The sequence below is a fragment of the Convolutriloba macropyga genome, chromosome 12, assembly GCF_964194025.1.
Source record: "Convolutriloba macropyga chromosome 12, txConMacr16.3, whole genome shotgun sequence".
In the NCBI taxonomy this organism is placed as follows: Eukaryota; Metazoa; Xenacoelomorpha; order Acoela; family Convolutidae; genus Convolutriloba; species Convolutriloba macropyga.
Window position 1 is genome coordinate 15,318,208 of NC_134479.1, and position 15,973 is coordinate 15,334,180.

Sequence of the window (15,973 nt, forward strand, 5' to 3'; positions counted from 1 at the left end):
GCTAAAGGATGCAAATGAGAAGGAAGTTACAGGCTTCAAGAAGAAACAATGAGTGGTGCCATCTGGCACTGGCTCTAGATGTAATAACCTTCATGCTGATGAGGCATATCTGTGTGGGAGATGACGGCATAGGAGATGAAGCAAAGGTTAGAAAAATTTTTCAAGGGAGATTTCAGTTGAAGGAGACGCCAACAGAGTTGATTTAGGAGGCAGAGCTGACTCAATTGCAGATCGAGAATTCAAATAATTGGGACAGCTTCTTCATCAGAGGACTAGAGCTGCTCATAGGGCTTCAAGAAGCAGTCTCGGAGACCCTGTTGAACAGTTTGGGATCCGCGGGCCACTTAACAAGGACTGCAGGAGGAAGGAAATTTTGTTGTGGTGAATTAGGATCACCTATGCAGAGCATGGAGAAGACAAAGAAATGGAGGCAAACATCAGTCAGTGGCCCTGGATCCAACATTGGCTACACAAGACGAGGAATACTCAGCGGCTCTATACCATTGGAAAACAGCAGCCATGCCAGTGGACAGTGGTTGTACAGATCATATAGTGAAAAACATTGATTTGTTACTGGACTTTGTGCCCATTTAATCAGCGGTCAGAAATCTCAACAAAGAGGCTTCCAGAGTGGTGAGCAGAGGCTGTGTGAGGATCGAAATACCCTCAAACAAAACGTGAATTCAAGTGCCAAACAAACAAACTTTCAATCTGTCTGACTTTTCTTCAAACCTCCTATCAATCTCAAGATGCACTGAGTTGGGATATAGTTCCACTTTATAGAAAAAAAATGCTGCTTGAAATTTCTCTTTGACTCAATAGTTCCAGAAATCATGGGAGTATCCATTTTCCACGATGCTTGGATCAGAAACATGGCTCTGAGACAAGGATTAGGCAAATGCCCAGCAGAGCTTATGCGAGGCCGCTCAATCTTCATGAAAAAGAGATACAGAGACCTCAGCACTTTTTAATCCCAGTCACTGAAAGATAAATTTAGGAGTTACACTGAGTGTGTAATAGATACCTCGCGTCGTACCCAACTAACACATATTAATGGCAGTTCGAGATCTGATGATCAAGGAGTCGTAATTGGGCTCAGTCCATAAGAACATTGACACGGCCCACCTACTAGATCGGGGTTTTAGAAACTGGTGATCAAGCACACAGATGATTGTCATCAAAACGATGGCAACAAAGAGAGACAGGGCTTATCTAATGAAATAAAAGAGGAGTGGCATGACAAGGAGAGTGGGTGATGATTGGGACGAGTAGCAGCGGGCAAAGAATGACGGGGTAAAGGCACTCCAAGACTTGTGATATTGTGAGATTGCCGGCAAAAGGGAAGTCATGCCGGGCTAATGTGCTTACAAAGTAAAATCGGGACCCATTGATCGGTTCGGCAAACAAAGGTACGCTATATGGCAAAATTTTCAAACGGAAGGACGGATAATTGTATGCAATCTGAATTAGTGCATTTATGGTTTTAAACAGGCTGCTTACAATTGGTTTAAGGAGCTGGTTAACACCTATATGATACAAGACGTTCACTACGTATCACGTTTCACTAGACGTATAAACAATAACTGCTTTTTAGCGAGAGCAAGAAGAGATGATCATGTCTGCATATTTTTTTCTGGGTGACTTCATTCTATGATCAGGATGCATGACAGTGATATCCGATTCATGAAGGCTCTCGAAAGAAAATTCCACATGGAAGGCAGAGGAAAACTGCACTGGTTTATATGCCTCAGAGTCCGACGACAAGAGGGCAAAGTCACAGCTGACCGAGAGCACTAAATAAAAACAATGATTGAGTAGTGTCGAATTGATCATTGCAAACCCTCAAGAACTGCAGGCAACTTCAATTTGAAACCTCAGACAGCACAAAACGGAGACGGAGAAGTGGTTTCAAAAATCAAAAGAAGCTTGTTTGGATCACGTGATTATTTGACCGAGCATACGAGACCGGACATAATGTCATGTTCGCAGCCAAAATTTAGTCCAGACAGTTGAATGCAAATACCAATCAACACTGGCTATGCGAAAAATGACTCTTACTCCAACTTTGAGGTTCAAAGTGTTTATAACTTAATTAGACAAAAGAAGCTAGTTATTATATAAGTGGGGAAAAAAATGCAGACTGGCCTGGTAATGTAATCATAAAAAAATCCACGACGGGCTACAAATTCAAGCTCAACGGACGTGGTGGAGCACTCAGCTTGCGTGACAAGAAGCAGGCCACACTTGATCTTTCTTCATCAGACGCAGACCATCAGGGCATGGCAGCAGCAGTTTTTTGTATTGAAGTAACTTCTAGAAAATTTTGGCATGCGGCAGATAAATTCAAAGCCAATTGGAGAAGACAACCAGAGTTATTTTAGCTTTTGCCAAAATTCATTCGGTCACAAAAAGGAGCAAGTATTTTAGGACAAAATCTCACTTCACTCTGGACAAGACGGAAGATATTTTTTCTTCACCAAGTCCCTGCTGACAAAATGGCAGCCGACAACTTCTCTAAATCCTTACCAATGTTCAGAACATTTTTGATGGGAGAAGACTCTACAAATGAGCTCAAATCTGAGGGTTGTTAGAAAATCGATTCAAACTGTAGTCTTAAACTTAGTTACAAATTATTATAAAGTTTAACTTAATTTATTAATCTTCAAGTAAATCACAAAAATCGTGCTGTAAATCATTACTCGGTTCAAACTGATAATACGGGATAAAAATTATTAGAGTTAGATCATTTGATAAAAAATCTTCCCAGCCTGTTTTGATTGATTATGATATTACTGTAAATGAGAATAAATTCATAGAGTGCAAATGCATTCTATAGGTATCCTTTGCGACTGATTTTTAGACATATCACAAAAGCAAGCCCTATTGGGAATCCTTTGCGACCACAACTATAAATCCCATTGGTTTGGTATCTTGAATTATCTGCTCCGATATTGGATATATATACAGCTGATATTTGATTCCTTTTCAACCCCAAATCCGCATTATTATCTTAATCTATTGATGAGATCTCTCCTGAAAACCTTTAAGTTCTGCTGTAAAATAGTAATTTGGTGTTATCTCAGTTTTGAGAAATTAATTCTTTTTACATAGTTAAAAACGCTCTTATTCCACTTGCGAAAGTCCTTACCTCAACAACTAAACAATTTTCATTATTATTTGTACCTGAAATCGGGTACGTTTGCACTGACTGGGTAAAAGATTAATGATAGTAGTAGGCATAAACATCTTGAAAAATTCAAGTTTTAATGCTTTTAGCAGCTCAATTTACATTTACCTCAAAACTACTGCCATGTTGAGTCGTTGGAGCCTCTCTTTATTAACATAAGCAATTATGAAGATAGCAAGGTGTAATGGAACAAGAATTCGATATTGTTTCTGGCGCGAGAAGAAAACCTGTTAATCTTGAAAAAAATTCTTGAAGAATTTTTTTAAAATTTATCAACAATTGCACAGAAAAGCAAATAACGTTGTTCTCAACTTCGATATTTCCGAAAATCGTTATTTTCGAAATCATTTATGATTTTCCAAAATTTTTCATCCACAAACCATCAGAAAAAAAAGATTTGACTCAAGGTAGGAAAACTGACGTCTGATGAGTTTTAATTGGACAAAATATTCACAAGTATTTTGAAAAGTTTCGAAATTTTAGCTTTTCAGTTTTTTCGATGATATCGGGGCCAGTTTACCTTTTGAATACTAATTTCAAACATCAGTAACTTGTCGCGTGTTGCCAATATAGACCTATCCAACGCAAAATTTTGTTTTTACTCAAAAACTTTCATCGCATGAAGTTTTGACTGGAATTTGTCAGATATAGTCAGTAAACATTTAATTGCTAGACAGAAAATAATCATGCAGACAATTTTAACGAAATTTTTTCGGTCATCGTGTTCATAATACAAAAAATCAGTTAAGCAAATAATGGGAAAAATAATCAAAACAAATAGCCAAACAAAAGGATTTGAAAAATCTTGAACTACTCGCTAACTTTTATGTTAACCAGCAACAGTTGACCCAAGCTGATAACTTTGCTGATGACATAATTTAAAATTGAGATAAGCTATTCTGTTCCTTGATCAAAAGTTATGATTTTCTTCTCTAAAAACAAAAAATCAAATTTTTATTTGTTTGCGGCTGTAAGGATGCTTGTTTGTCCAAACAAAAACTTTTGGAAAACTTGATACTCTTTTTCAAATGTTCATGAAATTCCTTTAAAATTGTTTTTTCTATTTTTTAAATGATGTGACTCCCTCTTCTATAAACTTTCTTGATAGCTTTCTGCATTAAATTATTTTCCAATGCTTAAATAACCTGAAAAAAACTTTGCTGATAACAATTTGACTGACGATATTTGTGATATTGTGCTCCATTTAGAACATTTGGATGTTTTTTTCAGGAAAGCATACCAGATCTCCTTGACCCAATTTGTTCAATCTAAGATTTGAGAATTTTCAATACAAACTACCAAAAAGAAATTGCGTCCACGAAAAATCAGAACAGATTTTAAGAAAGACAGTGGCTATGCAATTTCTTTCAACTTTTTTTTCTGTTTTCAAAATCTGTTTTGACAGTAAGGGTAAATAAAGACAAAAAAATTCGAAACTTGGCATTTGCTGTAATATCTGGAAAATTAGCTGAACAGTATCACATTATTTCACTTGCTTGACGTTTGCAAAGTTGTCTCACACTGGTCGTCAAACTCGGAAGAAATAGCAAAGATGTTTTTTGTGAACTGATTTTTAGAACGGACATAAGTTTAAAAAAAACTCCAAAATGCCGAGAAAAGCTGGGTCAAGCCATTCAATAATTTTTCTCATGTTCATAAGGCCAATATGGTAAACAACCATCCACTGAAAACTATATCAAATACCTCCCAAAAAACTCTATATGGCCCAGAATTATTTCATTTTAAAATTTTTAACAAAAACTGCAATCAGTTGCAGTAATGAAAATGGTAATGCAGCCACCTTTTGATGGCACATTTTTCTTCAGGAGTCAGCAGAAGAACGTGCACAATTCACAATCGACAAGTTCTCCAAAAAAGAGCATGGAATGCGAAAACTTTGATCGGATATAAAAGTTACCTCAAATGTCGTCTTTGATGTTGTTGTTTGCGCTTCCCTGTTGATCTTATCCTAGTTTTTAGTTTCCTGAGATTTCAACTCAGGTGAAAGTTTTATCTTAAAATCTACAGTATTAGGACAAACAACTATAAGCCGAGTTTCTGAAGACTTAACCTATTTTCGCAAAACAAGTAACACCATATTTTTTTCATGCGAATTCTAGGTCTCGTGGTTTTTGGAAGCGCTTTTAGAGTTTTTAGACCTATTTAGCTTTTATCAAAATTAGCTACCAAACGATGCAAAATTGTTTTTTTAAGAAGTCATATCCGAGCAAAACCAGCAATTTTATTTCCTCATAAAGAGAAAAAATTCATGTATAAAAAAAACTTTTCCCAAAAACGTTTTTAGAGGAAATTTAGGGCTCAGCTAGCATGAAAATGAAAGATTCTTGCCGGTAAAAAAAAACCTTTTTGAGTTTCCCTCGAAATGGTTGAATCAATTCTGTCATGGTCGATAACACGGGTCAAAGAATTCAATAAGTTGAATTTTAAATTTAATTTTGAACTGAAAATATACAAAAATTAGCTTGTATTTATAGTAGTTATATATGCGAAAATATACAGAGAAAATTTAGATTAGCTAAAAATAATTTACATGATTGGCATGTGAATAGATCTTAACTCCGAATCCCGGAGGTGATTTTCTATTTTCATCAACATTTCATGAGAATCATATATGGCTTGGGTACAATCGAGTTCATTAGTTGGAGGTCGGTGGATGTAAGAATCAGGTTTCTGTTGGTGGGAGAATTTACTTCTGACATATGATTGATAGGTCAATAAGATAATGATAGCGCCAAAACAAATTTAGAATTGAGTTTTGTTTTGTGGCCATTACTTATCGACACAGCAATAAAGTTCGTCAGGTAAGCTCTTCTTTCGTTCTTTGAAACTTTAATAAAGAAAACTTCTAAGATTCTTGATGTTTCTTTGAAACCATCACATCCTCCCTCTTTTCTTAAGCAAGTTTGTGGGTATAGGTTCTCCAAATCTCTCGGGTTGTTTTCTGTTTCTTGTTGATGTTTGTGAAGGCTCTGTGGTTTCGGGTTGTTGGTGCTCTGAAGATGATGTGGCTGCAGAAGCTTCATCTTGAAGTGAAGGTCCCACATCTGTGCTCTGAAGTTGTTGTTCTGATTGAGATATGGTCTCCTCCACTGCTGGTTCAGTTTTCACATTGTCCTCGTCTAGTCTCACAATTTGGTTGTCGCTCACTGTAATAGTTCGTGCTGAGTTTTCGGGCTATATGAAAGATGTGTTCAAGCCCTTCCTGATGATGAAGGTAGCAGGAACTGTCTTTTTCTTTTCGTTGGCCTTGAATAGAATTGGTTCGCACAAGTCGGAATCTGCTATTGCTGGTAGTCTCACTCTGCGTCACAACAAGAGTTCAACTGGAGTTTTTCTCCTCGTCTTTGAAGTGTTGCGATGTGTCATCAGTGCCCTTTGCAGCAATGCTCCAAATGACACATTAAGGTTGGGACTCCACGCCTGAAGTGCCCGCTTCACTGTCTGAACTGCTCTTTCAGCTAGTCCATTAGCTCTTGGATGATAGACGGGTGATTCCATTTTCTTAATTCCCAGTGATTCACACCACTGTTTAAAGTCACCACTTACAAATTCAGGACCATTGTCAGATACTAAAGTTTTTGGTATTCCAAATCTTGCAAAGATTTGACTAAGATATATTTTAACTGTTTCTGATGTTCTATTTTCCTCATGGAAGGCTTCTATCCAACCAGAACCTGAGTCAACAATTACTAAGATATTGCCTTGATCCTTAACATAACCCCAGTCCATGTGGAGCCGTTCCCAAACGTCGGCTTCTGGCCACGTAAAGACTGTTTTTGCCAGGCTAGGCCTGTTCATTTGACAATTCTTACATTTACTAACAATAACAAAGTGTTGAACGTCCTGGGTAATACCAGGCCACCATGCTTTCATTCTGACTGATGCCTCAGTTGCATTTTTTCAGGGATGTGTCTCATGCGCTTTTGCCAAAACCAAGTGTCGTAGTTTGGGTGGAATGAAAGGAACAACACCTGTGAAGATGATTCCATTATGTAAAGTAAGTGCATCTTTCTTTTGTTCGGATCCATTTTCCGCTTCTGAACATTGTTTTCAATTGCCGCTTTTGATTCGTTTCATTATGTCCTGGAAGAGTCTGTTTGTTCCAAGTTCAGTTTTGAGTTCTGCTTGGGTCACCAATTCACTCTGGGCGAAGTAGATGTTATTGATTTCAAAGCACACTCGATCGTTGTCCGATTCCACGTCGTCAAAATCCATTCTGCTCAAAGCATCTGCATGGGGTATCTGCTCTCCTGGCGTGTACTTCAACTCATAGTCAAAACCCATTAGAGCTGTTGCCCATCTTGTGATCCTCGCTGATGCTGTCATGGGGATCTCCTCGTCTGGTGCAAAGACATATTTGAGTGGTTTGTGGTCAGTCTGTAGTGTAAATCGTCTTCCAATAAGGAATTGTTTTAGTCTTGTGACCACAAACACAAATGCCAGTGCTTCCCGCTCTATGTTCGAGTAGTTTTGCTCCGCTGGAGTCAATTTTCTCGATACATATATGACTGGATGTCCTTCTTGCGAAAGAACCCCGCCAATGGCTTTTTCAGAGGCGTCAGTAGTAACTGTTGCTTCTTTTTGTAGACTATACGGCTGTACTAGTGGGTTAGCACATAATTCATTTTTTATGTCTTCAAAGGCTTTTTGTTGCATTTTGCCTCATGAGAAATCGCTATTTCTCATGTTATTTAAGGGTAGCATTTTTGTTGCAAAATCAGGAACCATTCTTCCGTAAAAATTAGCTAGCCCAACAAACGATTCGAGTTGTTTGTTGTTAGTTGGTGCTTTTGCATTTTTTATTTTTTCAACATGTTTGGGATCTGGTGCTATTCCCTCCTTTGAAAAGGAGTATCCCAAAAAACTAACACTATCGACTGGTTTTGAGTTAGATTTTTTCTCATTAATAGTAAACATTTTTTCACGTAGTCGACTCTTGACTGCAAGCGTTCTCTTATCGAACTGCTCCATGGTAGTTCCATACACCAATACCTCGTCTTGAAAGATCACAACACCTTTGATTCCTTTGAGTATTGATTCGATGCAATTCTGGAAGATTGAAGAAGAGTTTTTCAATCCCTGAGGTAGTCGGCACATTTTGAACAGTCCCTGAGATGTGTTGATTGTGCATATATCTTTTGCTTCTTTGTCAAGTTCAATTTGATAGTAGGCATCTGAGAGGTCAATTTTGCCGAAGTGTGAGGCTCCATGTAGGTTGTGGAAGATCGTCTCCCTGTCTGGTATTGGGTAGTCCTCATCCATGACCTTGCCATTGATGTGCACTTTTAAGTCCACGCAAAGTCTCAGTTCTCCACTCTTCTTTCTCTGCGACACCACTGGAGATGCATTAGTGACTCTTCCTGGGTGTACCGGTTCAAGGATGCCTTGTCTGGCCATTTGTTCCAGCTTCTCTGTGACCTTATCTTGAAAAGGTAGAGATATTTTTCTGGCTTTGCAGAACATTGGCAGTGATCCTGGTATCAGCTTCACATGAGCTTTGTAACACTTCACAGCAGGTAGGTGCTCAGCTGCGATGTTGTTTACACCGTGCTTAGGTAGAAGGTCTCTACCAAGTAGTCCAAATTCTTTGTCAGACTGCACAACTGCTAGCTGTTTTTGCGTGAGCTTGCTTCCGTTCCACTCAACGTCACAAGTGAGTGATCCCAGAAGCGTTAATTGATGACCATCATAAGCTTCAAGATGTCTTATCTTACCATACAACTGAGGTTTACCAAGCTCAGTCCATATTTTTGATGATATCACTGTGCTATCTGCACCTGTGTCTACCTGCATTTTTACTTTGTAGTTTTTTATTGAGATATATTCCCATGTCACAGACATGCTAAAAATTTGTTCTTTAGCATAAAACATTCCCATATCCGATGCTGGAGATGCTTGCTCTGAGGAAACATTTTCTTCTGCGCAAAAGTTATTTTGTCTATTGTACTTCCCTGAATGTGGTTGGGGTTTGCTTCTACACATTTTTGAGAAGTGTCCCAACTTTTCACAGGTGTTGCATATTTTACATAGCGCTGGACATGGTCTACTAGAGTGTGGCTTACCTCCACACCTAGTGCACATGTTGTTGCTTCTATTAGCCGTACTTTTTTCATTTGGTTTTCAAAAATTCTTTTTGAAGTTAAACCCAACTTCTTCTTCCACATTAAAGGGCTTATTACTTGATGAAGAACTTGCAAAAGCCATTGCTTGATTTCTGAACTGTAAGCTCTCGGTCATTTCAGTAACCGACATTGCTGATTTTGCTCTAATACCGTCTAGTAGTCTAAATTTTGCTTCAGGGTCCCTCAAGCCTGAGATAAACTTCATTTTTACCAACTCCTGTTCGGGGTTGGCCGCTGTTTTCAGTTTTTCAAAGTCACAATAGCGTGCTTCTTCTCTAAGACGTGCTAGGAAGTCGTCGTCTGTCTTCCCTATACCTTGTTTTACGGACAGAAATTTAACCTTTTCTGCCGTTACTACTCTCTTTTTAGGAGAAATTTAATTTTGAATCGCCAATCTGATGTCTTTATACGGAGTGTCTATCAAACTCCTAGGACTCATTAGGCTCCTAAGTTTAATAATTGCATCTTGCCCGCACATACTAAGGAAGAGATTGGTTACCTGTAGGTCCTGTACAGTACCATCGTTGTTGACCTTGTCCTCTTTCTTCTCTGCGCGACATTTCGCCACAAAAGACAGAACCCACGCAGTAGCTGATTCTGCATTCTTTAGATCCAAAATTTGTCTGGCTGTAGCTGGTCTGGACACCATTGTCGTGGTTGATAACACGGGTCAAAGAATTCAATAAGTTGAATTTTAAATTAAATTTTGAACTGGAAATATTCAAAAATTAGCTTGTATTTATAGTAGCTATCTATGCGAAAATATACAGAGAAAATTTAGATTAGCTAAAAATATTTTACATGATTGGCATGTGAATAGATTTTAACTCCGAATCCCGGAGGTGCTTTCTATTTTCATCAACATTTCATGAGATTCATATATGGCTTGGGTACAATCGAGTTCATTAGTTGGAGGTCGGTGGATGTAAGAATCAGGTTTCTGTTGGTGGGAGAATTTACTTCTGACATATGATTGATAGGTCAATAAGATAATGATAGCGCCAAAACAAATTTAGAATTGAGTTTAGTTTTGTGGCCATTACTTATCGACACAGCAATAAAGTTCGTCAGGTAAGTTCTTCTTTCGTTCTTTGAAACTTTAATAAAGAAAACTTCTAAGTTTCTTGATGTTTCTTTGAAACCATCACAAATTCAAAGCAAGCCTAAAATATCACTCAGAAAAACAAACTTGTAAAAGATACGGACAGAATTTCTTGCAAAATTTATAAGCCAAACTCGTTACTCTGGATGCATGCAGCAGAGAGGAATCTGTTCTGCAAATTCTCCCGGAATCAAAAACCGATGAGACTCTATTCTCTTCTATATAGCGCATGATATTTTACCACAGCCAGTCTTCTGGATTTCGGTGCAATTGCTGACACTGACGTTTTATATTTTAGATTTTAGATATAGATATTAGAAATTTGATATTATATATCAGATTTATTATACGAGTTAGGTAAATCTACTTCGCACGCAAAAATAGGTGGGCCTATATCATTACACCTTTAGGAAAGAAAAGAGGGCCCAAAACAGGATTGCTCTAGAATTCCATTGCCTGGTAGCTACTTTCAGAAATGTTTTCATAGATTTTTTTGAAATTTAGCAATTGAAATCACACGAGAAATCAGCAATCGATGAATTTGGAAATGGTTATTGCAATTAGTTGTGAAGTTTTAGTGCAGCATATATGAACAGTGAAGTCGGAAAAAATGATCAAAAGAGTCAAAAGCGTAGGTAGAAGTCACATCTTGATGGAATTATTTATTGAATATCTTCATGCCGTATATGTAACAGTAGTTATTATTTGCTTTTCAACTCTGACAAAATCATCTCTCCATTTTCTGATCAGAGCTTCCTGCCTGTCAATTTCCGCTTTTCTCAGCTGATCATTTGTGGTCACCCACGGTAGTTGACAAAATTCGCGGTAATGTCGATCGATTAATTGTATCTGCCTTTGAACTTCTTCGTTCATAGCCTGTAGAATCTGCGCCGGAACCACAACACATAGTCTGTCCAATGCCATTTCTTGCATTATTTTCAAGGCCACAAAGTACGTCACCTTTTTGTTCACGTTATGTCTGGAATCTTTTGTCGTCTGGTAATGGGGAACAGTTTCCTTCAAAAGTTTCATACCTTCGCAATGCTAAATTTAATGGCTTAACGCACTTCACATAAAGCATACACATTGTTTTATTGCATCTCTGTCTAAAAGAAGCACAAAAAGTTATATTTTCACTCGACGCTAATATGCATCGAAGTCGGATTTGCTATTTTGTGGAATCTGGCGACAAAACAATTTTTTGAGGCAAATCACTCTTTTACCGCCCTATTCCACACTATAAAGCCTTTTTACCTGTATTGGCATAAAATTTTGTAAATTTGATTTAAAAATGGATCAAATGGTCCATTTTACTTGATAGGGGAGCCGGCTCGTGTTGTTTTCTTCGAATATTCGAAAAACACATGACGAGCCCGCTCCCCTATCAATTAAAATGGACCAGTTGATCCTTTTTTAATCAAATTTAACAAATCTTATGTCAATACAAGTAAAAGGGAATGGAAAGTAAATGGAATATGGCAACAAAAGAATTGTTTGCCTCAAAAAAAAATTTGTCACCAGATTCCACAAAATTACAAATACGTCTTTGTTGCATCGAGTGACAAACTTTTGTCATTCAGATTCCACAGCGTAAAAATGTCCTAATTAGCAATCAAGGGAGTTTAATCCCATGCCCCCCCCCCCAATTTCCTGTACAATCTAGAGTTAATGAGGTTATTTCTCACTTGAGCATAAAATTGCTTTTCAGAATTAGAAACTGATTATTTTTTATTGTCGACAGAAAATCCGGCTTCAAGGACGCTTAGAAAGCAAAAACTTACCGACAGCGAAAACTATAGGCAATCTGTGTTCTAATTTCTTTAAACATAGTTCAATGCTATTAGGGGTGTTTTTCAGAAATTTTTTTGAAATTGCCTAGAATGGATATATATTTTAAGATCAATGTGTACTCCATGTGTTAAATTTTTCAATGTAGTACAATGCAAATATATTAAGTATGAATATGCCTTTTTTATTTAACTCTATTTGCTCCGCACTAATTTGCGTCGAAGTGGTAGTAACATGCGGCGCCGGCCTGCTGAAAATGTGAAATGAAATAAAGGTTGCATGCTGAAAGCGCATGCTTTAGTATTGTGGAATTAGGCCACTTAAATTGTGGACCCGGATGTGCACTCTTACACAATATGCCGAAAGCCCAGGATGACCCTTCTTAGATACCATATATGGTTCCATCCAAGTCGAGGCCAAATTTCTTGTATGATCTTACTTTGGTTTCTAAGAAGCCATATATGATCTTGGACTTGTTTTTCAAGATATTACATAAAACCGGTAGTTTACGAAAGACGTTCCGCGGATTCGGGTGGACAATGAATGTTACCTAAATTTCACGAAGTGAGCCCCCCCCCCCCCCCCCTCGCTGACTAAAAAGAACAAATGGACCGGTGAAAAGGAAACAATTCCTGGTAATGAGCCTCTAGTCCATTGTGGATGCTTCCCATTTCCGCTTCCGAGTATTCCACGTCTTCGTTTAGAGACGCCTTTTCCTCAGATATGGACATTGTATCAAAATCATCTCCACTCCTGGACAATGTCAAAGTTGGCGCTCTAAGCTTCTTTCCAAGGCTTTTTTTCGTCTTTTTAGACTCAAGAGAAGTCGAGGCTGGATCTGTTGTAGTTGGAATTACTGGTGCAGGCGACTCGCTAGGGAGAGATCCGTTTGGATACTTTTCAAGTAGCTTTTCGTACAAGTCATCGTCAGTATAAAAATACTTCTCATATTCGAACATTTGATGCAAACGCTCATTTAATACGTGCTCTTGACTTTCGAAGATAGCATTAACTCTGTCAATCAGAAAGTTTGCGTGGGCGTCCTGTCCAGTGAACATTTCCCAAATCAAATCTATGATTGCTTCTTTATTGATATTCCGTATAGCATTGTGACACTTGATTGCAGGGTTCAGAAATGAAGTGATGATAGGAACAGCGTAGCATTTGAAGTTGGCCCAGTTATGAAAGTTGACCATTCCTGGTGTCGCCATCGAATGGCAACATCGTCCATATTGGTTGATTGTGCAACTTCGTACATCTTTTGGTTGTATTCGGATTTGAAGCTTCGGAAGAATTGACGATACCTTGAAAAAAGGTCACTAGATGGAGTACGACCACTGTAGTTACCCTTTAGAAGTTCCCGACTTGTGTCGATGAAATCAGTCAATTTGTCGTTGGCCATCACTTCAGGATCAGCCAAGCTCCTAGGTAGACGATTCCTTTCCTCGATAAGTTTATTTCTGAAGAGCTCAACTCGGTTCCAGGACGTTCGGAACTCGTTCAAAACTGGTTTCAGAAGCATGCCGCACACTTTGGAATAGAGACTTTTATATGTGCAGTTTGCAACGTCGATCTGAAAATTCTCGCTAACGTTCTGGAAAAATTTTGCTTCTTCGTCGTCATTCATCAAGCTGTTGACAAATACGTGATGTTTGAAAGTGTGATAATCTGTGCGACTGAATTTGGCTCAAAAAATGAGCAATCCTCGATTTGTCTTGAAGACATTTGTCGATTTTAGTGAAGACCACAATTGTTCGATTCCCTTCTGGATCTACTTTATTAACTAGTTGAAAGATTTTATTCAGCGCCAGGTCACGTGTGGAATCAATGACACAAAGAATAATTGTCTGCTGGTTTTGAATATGGCGGGCGACCATGTTCTTCACGTTTTCGACCACATCTTCATCTTGGGTTTTGGTTGCTGAATGAATGATTCCAGGCAGGTCCACAACTGTCAAGTTCCTGGCTTCCGGGTTCTCAATTCGTATCCGTGGCATGGCATCAAATATGAAACCTCCTTTTTGAGGCATCAATTTCTGTTGTGTGTTCTGGACAACAGTGCATATTTCAGATATATCCCCGATTTCCTTGACTTCCGGATCTATCATGCGGATTACTTTCTGTGTACTTCTCCGCAATGCCAGTTGAGTGGCACATAGGGTCACAGTTCCATCCCCGGTTGGCAATGGAACTCCTGAGAGTTTTCCCAAAACACTACTCTTGCCAGATGTCTGGTCTCCAGCCGCGACCACGCTGGGTATTGTCAAAATTTTTTCAAGGATCTTTGAATGTTCAATCTCGTCAATGAGATCGAATAGTTGATGATTGTAGTGATCATATTGCTCCAACACCACAGAATCCATTTCAATGTCTGGTCTCTTCAAATCTGTTCTCCAGTTCAATTCTACTTGAAACTTCCCCTATTAAAAGACAAAAGAACTTCTTGTGTCCTTGGCGCTTTAATATTTTTCAGCTAATGATGATATGATCCAAATTAAAGGAACGCGTCTTCTCAAATAATTTAACTCCGCAACAAAACAAAATCAAATCTAATTATCGGACTATTAAAAAAGCGTGAACAGCGCTGTCAACGGCTATTTAACTTCGAACATTTTTCAACAATAGTTTCTAACTTCAGAACTGAACAATTTACAAGAGCTGTGGCAACTGCTCTCTAGCCTTGTTTCTGTTATTTACTCTCTATTTGTTTCTCTTTCTCGAATCGCCAGCATCAAAAACTTTTTGCAGATTAAGTTAAACAATAGATCGCAGTTTATGCCACTTGCAAAATGTTGTCTGCAACTTAGCAACTAACTAATATTAGTTACTAAATCTTGATTGCCATACAAAGTTTATTTATTTACGAGTCTTTTGTGGTCAACTCTTATACTCTGGTCAATACGTTGCCACAGGTGATTGCACAGCTTTGTTTCGCTTTTGCGTTCATAACTTATTCATAAACTACCTGAAATTGAACATGCATTTTGCGATATATGAGAAAACAAAAAAGAGCAGTCGTTTTTCACCGCAGGGAGGTTTTAGTCAACAATTACAGCGCATTCAAACTCAAAAACCATCGCGCGATTTGTTCATTGTTTTACAGTCCAACAATCTATGAAAATTAAACAGTTTTTGTGTATCAAAGTAATTGTTCACTTTTACGATAATTACCCATTCTATCTAAATTGAAAGCATGCTCTATGATTTTAGCAATAAACGTAAAGACAGCAAGCCAATAACGAAAACTTCGGGAATAAAACCCTTGATATTTTAAGTATAATTTGTTCAGGCACACTTTCCTTTTTTTCTGAAACAGCCTACTAAAAAAGCTGAGCAAATATCATAGGCTAGTAGAATAATAGTTGGTCAAATAACAAATAAACGGATAACAAGAAAATTTTGAAAAGAAATTGAGAAATAAAGCTAAAATAAAACCCATTAACAAATTTTATAGGACGCCCATTGAGCAAAAAAAACAGCTATAACAAATTTTTGGAAAATTTGAAAAAAAAGCGCACATTACTATATATTTTTTTAAAAATAATAATGATTAGTACATGCAACTCCAAAAACCTATAGCTTAAAACCTCTTCGAACAAACAAGATCTATCTGAACTATGGTTGTCATCATTGAGCAGAGCGGTGTTTTCAAAAAAATGAAAAAAAATTGTTGTTGGTAGCAGTGGTGGTAGTGTATTGATGCCGTGAAAAAGACAGAGAGAGAGAGAGAGAGAGAGAGAGAGAGAGAGAGAA

The 15,973-nt window shown here is 37.9% G+C and overlaps 1 protein-coding gene across 1 annotated transcript; it reads right to left on the minus strand.

Annotated features, from left to right (window-relative positions):
- Positions 1-10,952: 10,952 nt before the first annotated feature.
- LOC142351182 (interferon-induced GTP-binding protein Mx1-like) lies at positions 10,953-14,927 on the minus strand. Its single transcript, XM_075403304.1, is given in 4 exon segments — positions 10,953-11,426; positions 12,851-13,418; positions 13,421-13,889; positions 13,891-14,927. Coding segments are annotated over 4 exon segments (2,049 nt in total). The 5' UTR covers positions 14,584-14,927; the 3' UTR covers positions 10,953-11,107.
- Between the last annotated feature and the right edge of the window lie 1,046 nt (positions 14,928-15,973).